The sequence below is a fragment of the Myotis davidii genome, unplaced genomic scaffold (genome assembly GCF_000327345.1).
Source record: "Myotis davidii unplaced genomic scaffold, ASM32734v1 scaffold211, whole genome shotgun sequence".
Lineage (NCBI taxonomy): Eukaryota > Metazoa > Chordata > Mammalia > Chiroptera > Vespertilionidae > Myotis > Myotis davidii.
This window is the reverse complement of record NW_006282523.1, coordinates 1531506-1540006: the sequence shown is the minus strand read 5'-3', so window position 1 is coordinate 1540006 and position 8501 is coordinate 1531506. Positions and strand designations below refer to the sequence as shown.

The window sequence follows — 8501 nt, the reverse complement described above, 5'->3', positions numbered from 1 at the left end:
CTGCAGCATCTCGTCCACAGAGCTGCGCAGGTGCAGGCTGACTTGGATGACGAGGGCCAGGATGTCACTGCCAGGGAAGGAGCCGGTCCCCTCACTGTACAGAGAACCCAGGCGCTGAGATGGGGCCAGGCGTGGGGGGGCGGGGCAGCGCGGAGGCTGGGGGGTCACCTCAGGACGCCGGCGATTTCCAGGCTCGAGATCCCCAGCAGGTTCTGCACTTGTGCCCTCACGTCCTCGGTGAAGCCTCCTGAAACCCAGCAGAGGTGGCAGGTCCGTCACCGCTCTGGGCACATCACGGCGCTCCCATGGCGCCGCCTCCCCAGCCCACCAGCACCGGGCGCCAGGATGTCCCTGCAGCCCAGGCAGAAGCACTGTCCTACCCGAGGCGGCACGGGTTTCTTCTCAGGGCTCATTGTGTCCGGGGACACGTTCCCCTGACCTAGCCTGTCTCGGGTTTAGGCTTGGGAACCTGGCTGCAGTGGCGGGTGGTGGCGAGTGGGGACAGGAGCGTCGTCCCGAGCCGCTGAGGGAGGCCACAGCCTGGCCCCGGCCTCCAGGGAGAGCAGGGCACCTTACCGTGTAGGAGCGACTGCAGACAGACGGCCAGGGACGGGATGCCCACGGGCAGCAGCTCACACAGCACAGAGAAGTGGTCGTACCTGAGCCCACAGGAGAGGGCGCTCAGCTCCCGCTCCCGGCAGCAGACGCTGCACCGCTCCTGGCACGAGGACGGCACCGAGAAGCGTCTGCAGAGCTGGCTGCTGCCTCCGGAAGCACCCTTGGCTCCCGGGTGTGCAGGCCCACCCGCCACCCAGCCGGGCTCAACGCTCTGTGGTCGCCACCCTGAAATCCTCAGAGTTCGGCTTTGTGAGTGAGGGCGAGGGCATGGCCCCCCTCAAAGGCCCTGCCTCCAGCTGCCGCGGGTCCGCTCTCCCTGCCCTTGGTGCCAGGCCACCTGCCTCTCCCCTGACCCCAATCCTAGGTGGGACTTGGCCAGGACCAGGGTCCTTTCATAGCTCAGATTTGCAACTGGTATGAAATCGTGAAGAGCCAGCTTCTGTCCTGGTCCCCACTGTGCATGAGCCGCTGCGTGTGGCCTCCCAGAGGCTGCAGACTGTGGACGGGCACGCGGGCCACAGGACAGGGCCAGGAGGGCAGCATGCCCTGGGCAGAGTTTGGGGGCAGCTACAGGTTGTCAGGGGCCCTGGCTGCTCCCCCGCCATCCCCAGAGCATCTGCCCTTCCCTCCCGGTCAGAGGCCCCGCCTGCATGGCGAGGAGGGTGGTGTGTCCTGGCCACGGGAGCTGCCTCGCCCTCCAGGACGGGCTCCGGGCGGCTCACCTCTGCCAGCCGGTCAGGATGATGCCCTGCAGTGTGTCCTTCCGCCCTTGGGCCGCCACCTGCAGCCACTGCAGGTTGTTCCGGAGGTGGTGCTCGACGGGGGGCAGGGCCTGGCTCGGCCCCGTGGCCCCCTTGAAGGCACTGGCTGCCCACAGCCGGGGGAAGCCGCACTGCCGGTACTTCTCCATGAGGAGGGCTGACGAGACAGCGAGAGGTGTGCCTGGGCCGGGGCCAAGGAGGCTGCGGCCACCAAGCCTGGAACACGTGGCCCGACACCCGCCGTGCGGAGGGAAACCACAGGAGACCGCACTTGGCCTGGACGGCGCCCTCTCAGGGAGCCCACCTCCCGCCCCCACAGGACAGGCCATCCCGTGAGGACCGGCCACAGGACACGCAGGCCGCTCCCCGGGACCCGGCCCCCTGGGGGGAGTCTGCAGTGAAGCAGAGGCAGCTCAGGCTCTGATGAGCCAGGAAAGAGGCCCCATGTCCCCCCTGGGCATCAGGTGACAGGGCCTCCCCCAGTGACTCGGTACTGACCCTTGCCCTGCACGTCCAGGTCGGCCCCGTAGTCCCAGAGCACTGGCTCCACCAGCTGCGGCACCCCGGACGCTGCGGGCGGGAGGCTGTGAGGGCCCGGCCGGTGGAACGCCCTGGCCCCCGCTGCTTGCATGAAAAGGGGACACACGCCATCTTTTCTTCACGCTCCACACTGCACTGCTCACGGTGGAAATGCCATGCCAGGAGCCAGCCAGCCGTGGGACAGCCCAGCCCTGCGGCCCAGCACTCCCCTGGGGGCACCAGGTCCAGGCACAACAGGAACGTGCACTAACTGGATTTAATTGTAACAAACCCAAGGGGCCACCTGTGGGTGCTGGCTGAGCCTTGCGGAAGGTGGGCCTCCACGTGGGCACCAGGGCACCGTCCCGGCTCTGGCCAGAGCTGTGAGTGACCACACCAACCTCCCGTCTCCGCCCAAAGCCTCAGGCCAGGACCTCACCAGCGTCCGTACAGGGCAGGCCGGGGAGGCCGAGCGGGCAGAGGGCCAGAGGGCAGGAAGCAGGGCTCCCTGTGGCCCAAGCCGCCCACCCCCGATGGCCAGGGCCCCGGGCCTCATGGCCACCCCAGGTCGGACCCAGCACTCCCATCCTCCTGCCAGGCTCTAAGGTGCCTTCCAGGGGGAGGGCGTTTCCATGTGAGGACATTTAAACCGTGGCTGACGGGACTGTGGGCGGCAAAGCTCCGCTGCGTTTGAACTCAGTCCCCTGAGCAGACGGGGCTCAGCAGCAGCCGGCGCCTCCTCCCGTGGACGCACCGCTGACCTGACAGCTGGTCCTCGGGGATGTCCCGCAGCATGTCGTCCCACACCAGCGGCGTCGTGGCCGGGTGCCGGTCCCGCACGTGGCTGGCCACGGCCCTCATGTGGGACAGACACAGCGTGGCCGTGGTGTTCTGCTCCTGCTGCAGCCACTGCCTCGAGGCCTCGCCCTCCCCGAGGTAATAGACCTGGAGGAGGGAAGACAGGCCCGTTGGCCTCCAACCCGCCGGGAGCACCCAGGGCCAGGGCACAGGCACGGGAGGCGGCGGCAGTGGAGGGCGACCTGCCTCTTCGCCGAGACCTGAACTCCCCCTCGAGGGTCCCTTCCACGGCAGCGCGAGGGGAAGAAGCAGATGTCTGCCATGCCCGCCCGCCCTCTATCGTTGGCGTGTGGGCGCGTGGGCTGTTTTCCCCCCGAGGTGGGGGGTGGCCTTGACGTGACGACACGGGAGCCTGTGGACCTGGGGCAGAGACCTGACGCAGCACCCACCTCGTCGCAGCCGATGTGGAGCCACCGGGCTCCCGGGTGCAGCGCCAGCACCTGGTCGACCATGGCTCCCACCAGCGCCAGCGACTCCGCCTCGTGCGGGTTCAGGGTGTTGGGGAAAAGCGCCACTTCTCGGAGGTGGGCGAGAGCCTCATGCTTCAGCACAAACTGCAGGAGGGGACGTGAGGGGGGCTGGTCACACGGGGAGAGAAGCTCACGCCCGGACCGGAAGGGCCGCCTCTGGGTTCAAACTTCCGACAGCGGCTGGAGGTCCCTGCCCAGCAGGTCTGACCCTCAGCCGGGCACGCCTGTCCGCAGGGGCTTCTGAGAGCCTGTCCCTGCAGCGCCCGCTGCTCCCAGCCGATGCGCCCCGGACCCCACACCTGGGCGCAGGCGACGCCCGTCCGGCCCACTTACCTCCATGTGCCCGAATGTCTGCACCAAGGGGACCACCTCGAGCTCGTGCGCGGCGGCCAGACGCAGGACCTCCGTGACCTCACTGGGGCTGCGAGACAGGGTCCCAGCTCCGCTCACACTCCCCAGGCCTCCTAGCCAGCGCCCGGGACCCTCCCGAGGAAGCTACGCGGCGAACACTGAAAAGCTCCACAATATTCTGGGGTTTCAGAGACGCTCCTGCTCTAGGACTTGGGCCATCACAGCCTCAAGTGACATTTGCTGTTTGCCAGCTATTCTCACCCAAACCCCAGGACGCTGGAGTCCCTGTACCAGAAACTGCCACACGGAGTCATGGCAGCGCAGGTCGGCAGGCGGGCCCAGGGCAAATTCCCCGCGGGCGTTAGTGCAGCCGTGACCTAAAAATGGCTTCTACGTTATTGAAGGGTTCAGAGAAACATTTCCGTGTCCACTAATGTTTTGTTGGGACACAGCCACGCCCAGTCATTCACATGTCACCTGTGGCTGGCCACGGCCCTCACATGGGACAGCTACTGTGGTAACAGACCAGCCGGGCACAGCCTGAAATGCTCCCTGTCTAGTCTTTTTTTTAAAAAAAATGTATTTCTTATTGATTTCAGAGAGAAAGGAGAGGGAGAGAGACAGGAACATCAATGATGAGGATCACTGACAGCCGGGCATGTGCCCTGACCGGGAATTGAACCGTGACCTCCTGGTTCATAGGCTGACGCTCAACCATGGAGCCGCGCCGGTCAGGCTGGGCTGTTTGTTACTGATTCACTTGGACACAGTGATCTCGAAGCCCGCGGGGGGCCCCCGGAGCACCATGTCTGATGTCATGAACTCTGAGCCTCTCCCCTTTAACCTCCACCTTCCCATGGGGACCCCCTGTGGCCTCGGGAGCGGCCTCCTCCCCCTGCCTGGCACCTGTCTGAGCTCCTCCCCGTCCTTCACACCTGTGACACCAAGATCACGCCCCGTGGGGATCACGGCTTCGCTTGCTTTCTCTACTATTCTGTGAACTCCTTTTATGTCTATGGCTGAAGACGTGCATTTAAAACAACAGAAGGGAGGGATTATCTCACTGTCGTGAAATTCTCGCCTGCCCCGTCCGCACCCCCAGGTTGCCGCCCCCACCCCTCCACCCCGTTTTCTCTGCAGGTGACGACCCTCGCGGGCAGGTACCTGTACGCGTGCGGGGCCCTCAGCAGCCTCAGGGGGCCCTCGTAGGGAAACGTGTCTTCGTACTCGATGAGGAGACCGTTGGCGCCCAGGGCACGGAACAGCGGGAAGATCTGGGGAGAGGGGCGTAAGGAAGTGACACGGGCAGCACGCGGCGTCTCTCGCTCTGCACACGGGTCTCTGTCGGACTCCTCTCCTCCCTGGAAACTCTCACCTGGAACGTGCGCTGTGTCATGTCAGCCAAACTCTAACGCAGTGACATGTTCGGGGGACACTGGGTGAGGGGACCACTTGCTCTACAGCAGCTGCCCCTGAACAGCTCATGGCGGCTAAGCTCGGGGGGGAGGCCGGGCCAGTAGGGCAGGCGGCCACAGTCAGAGAGCAGCTCACAGGAGACGGGGGGCCGGCAGGGCTGGGGTGGGTAGTGTGAGGCTGGAAGGAACCTTAGAGGAAGTGGGGCCCGGCCGGCGTGGCTCAGTGGTTGAGCGCCGACCTATGAACCAAGAGATCACAGTTCAATTCCCGGTCAGGGCATAGGCCTGGGTTGTGGGCTCCATCCCCAGGGTGGGGCGTGCAGGAGGCAGCCGATCCATGATTTTCTCTGATCATTCGTGTTTCTCTCTCTCCCTCACAGGCCCCTCCCCCTCCCATTACGCCATCTCTATTTCAAAGGATGTGAACTCCTGCCCTCAAGGATTGCTAGGACCAGGTCGTGTGTACGACACAGAGCTGGGACCTTCTTCCCGTCTGGCGCCACGCAGGGTGGGAGCAGCGCCCTGTGGACACCAGGGAAGGCCCCCTGCAGATACGGGAACAGCAGCCTGTGCCCAGGCGAGGCCCGTCCCAGGGCTCGTCTGACTTGTCCACTCCTGTGGACATTGCTGGCAAAGCGTTCTTGCCCTAGAGCAGCGGTTCTCAACCTGTGGGTCGCGACCCCTTTGGTGGTTGAACGACCCTTTCACTGGGGTCGCCTAAGACCATCCTGCATATCAGATATTTACATGACGATTCATAACAGTAGCAATATTACAGTTATGTAGCAACGAAAATAATTTTATGGTTGGGTCACAACATGAGGAACTGTATTTAAAGGGCCAGAAGGTTGAAAACCACTGCCCTAGAGCCTGAGACATTCTGAGACAGGCTGCAGGGAAGGAGGAATCAGCCGTAATGCGTCATAAAACCGTAATCGGTAATTAACCGTAAATTACAAAACCACCGACACCCTCACCTCCTGTCAACAATGTCTGCAAAGACCCTATTTTCAAACCGGGTCCCGGTCACAGGTGTGAGGGGCCAGGGGTTGAACATATCGTTTTGGGGGACACATTCAGCCCACGGTGAAGAGGTTGGGGTCTCTTCATCCTGTTTTTCCTTTGACTCTCCTGGCTGCTCTGTGGCCCAGCCAGACCCTGCGGCTGAGCTCTGAGCACACATTTCTATAGGACACTGCCCGCACCTTTAGAGACCAACCCGGGGGCTCCCCTCGAGGTAAAGGGGGCTCCCACCTCCGAGAGGTACGAGACCTTCGGCGGGGCTCCTTTAAGGTCCAGGTGCACAAACCGCATCTTGAATGGCGAGGAGCCCGACATCTCGCCGTTTGGGGGGAAGTCACACGACAAAGACCTCTTGTCCGGGCCCTTCTTCCTGGAAGAGAAAGTCAGAGTTAGGAGCGAGCCCCCTGCTTCCTGTCCAGTCAGCTATTAGCGAGGAGGAAACCCCCCCACACACACACAGCTCACACATCAAGGCGTGTGTCTCACTGTGACCTGCCCCCGAAGTGGACCAGCACTGGTCCCCTCATCAGAGGCTCTGGTCTGGTAACACGCGTGCCTGCAGGGATCCTCCCGTCTTAAAGGCCCTTCATCAGCGAAAACAGGCAGGTGTCTCCAGACACCATGTCAGGCCCCACAATACGTCTTAGTAGAAAGTTTATCCTCAATTTTACTTTTCTTTGGATAACATCACGAGTATTTACGTTTCTAGAGCTGAGGTCAGCCGCTTGCACGAAGAAGCTACAAACATTTCCACTAGGTCAGAGAAAACTGCCCAGGATTTAAAACAGGCCATGGATTGGCATGTTGAATAACTACATCGTTCACCTGAAACTCATATAATACTGCATGTCGACTGTACCTGAATTTTTTTAAGGGCAAAAATTTTAATTGTTTGGAAAATGGATGAGCCACACGTGTCTCAGGGCTGGCTGGTTTATGCTGATGTGAAGGGAGCGTTTGGATGACAATGAAGCAGCTGGAAATAGTGAAATTTTTTTTTTCTACTATAAGAGCACAGAGGATTCATGGGGAAAGAAACCCTTGCTATATTGGTCACAAATACAGTTCAGTAATTCCAACTACTCCTCCGCACAGGCTCATAAACCTGGCCTTGAGAAGTCTGTAGTGCAGAGAGGAGACAAAATAGGTGCATCCAGAAACCAATCCACTTGATGTCTTTTAACAAGAAATTACAGCCCCAGCTGTTTGCTCAGAGGTTAGTGTCTCGGTTTGATTCCAGTTAAGGGCACGCATCTTGGCTGCAGGCTTGACCCCTGGCCCTGGTCAGGCGCCTGCAGGAAGCAACTAATTGATGTGTCTCTCACATCGATGTTTCTCTGTGTCTCTCCCCCTCCTTCCACTCTCTCTAAAAATCAACGGGAAAATATCCTCAGGTGAGAATTAACAACAACAACAAAGAAATTATATTCAAGACAATCTCAGTGACGAAATTCTTAAGGCAACTACCCAGCCAAGGGGGTAGCTGAAATGTATGAAAAAAACATTCTGAAAAACGGCAATGCTTTTTAAAGCTGAATTGTTTTAAAATCTTACAAACCAAACCGACTTTTCAGCGAATAGATTTAAGAGAGGCACTTCGAGCTGAGAAATCTGCATTGGTCGTGTGTGCGTCTCCTATTCAGACAGAAATCCTGTTACTCTTGTAACAATGGGGTAAAAAGAGTGGAGACTGTTGCACGTGAGGATTTTTTTAAAAAATATATTTTATTGATTTTTCACAGAGAGGAAGGGAGAGAGATAGTTAGAAACATCGATGAGAGAGAAACATCGATCAGCTGCCTCCTGCACATCTCCCACTGGGGATGTGCCCGCAACCCAGGCACATGCCCCCGACCGGAATGGAACCTGGGACCTTTCAGTCCGCAGGCCGACGCTCTATCCACTGAGCAAAACCGGCCTCGGCGAGGATTATTTTTTTATTATTGGTTTTTAGAGCGAGAGGGGAGGGAGGGAAACATTCACGCTCTCCCGATGGGCTGCCTCCTGCACGCCCCCCACTGGGCACTGAGCCCCTGGCTGGGTATCAACCTGAAACCTTCCGGCCGCCTTCCAGCTAAAATGCAAAGGAACAGAAGCGAGAAGTCAGCTCCAGCTCGTGAGCGCGAATTCCTTTGCTTCCCACCTGAGAGAAGCTACAGACATGAGATCATTTCAGGGACTTGGGCCGCTGTCCCTGTTCGCTTCCGCAGTTCTGTGGCTGGTTCCGCGGCTCCCAGGTCGGGGCCCACGGCCCGGAGTGGCCCTCGATGGCACCCCCGTCCCCAGTGCCAGGACTGCGGGGCGGAACTCTTTTCAGTCCGACAGGCCCTGGACTGTTTCCTTCCTACCCCCCCGCCCCCCCATCCCCATCAGTAAGTGACTCACCTTCAGACTCACTTCTCATGAATGAGCCTCATTGCTAACTCGGCTTATCCAGAATCCTAGGAGCCTTGACAGGGCTGGTTCCGACTCACTCCCGACCCAGA

General features: G+C 60.2%; 1 protein-coding gene across 1 annotated transcript in view; it reads right to left on the bottom strand.

The window, feature by feature from the left end:
- HEXDC (hexosaminidase (glycosyl hydrolase family 20, catalytic domain) containing) overlaps positions 1-8495 on the bottom strand; it is a 9512-nt gene extending 1017 nt beyond the window's left edge. Inside the window, exons 1-11 of the mRNA XM_015560094.1 lie at positions 8401-8495; positions 6247-6385; positions 4742-4851; positions 3560-3647; positions 3146-3310; positions 2660-2843; positions 1878-1949; positions 1341-1536; positions 577-659; positions 169-247; positions 1-94 (exon numbers count right to left, since the gene is read on the bottom strand). Coding sequence (XP_015415580.1) covers positions 1-94; positions 169-247; positions 577-659; positions 1341-1536; positions 1878-1949; positions 2660-2843; positions 3146-3310; positions 3560-3647; positions 4742-4851; positions 6247-6330 — 1155 coding nt within the window. The 5' untranslated portion in view covers positions 6331-6385; positions 8401-8495. The remainder of the gene's footprint in view (positions 95-168; positions 248-576; positions 660-1340; positions 1537-1877; positions 1950-2659; positions 2844-3145; positions 3311-3559; positions 3648-4741; positions 4852-6246; positions 6386-8400) is intronic.
- Positions 8496-8501: the final 6 nt, after the last annotated feature.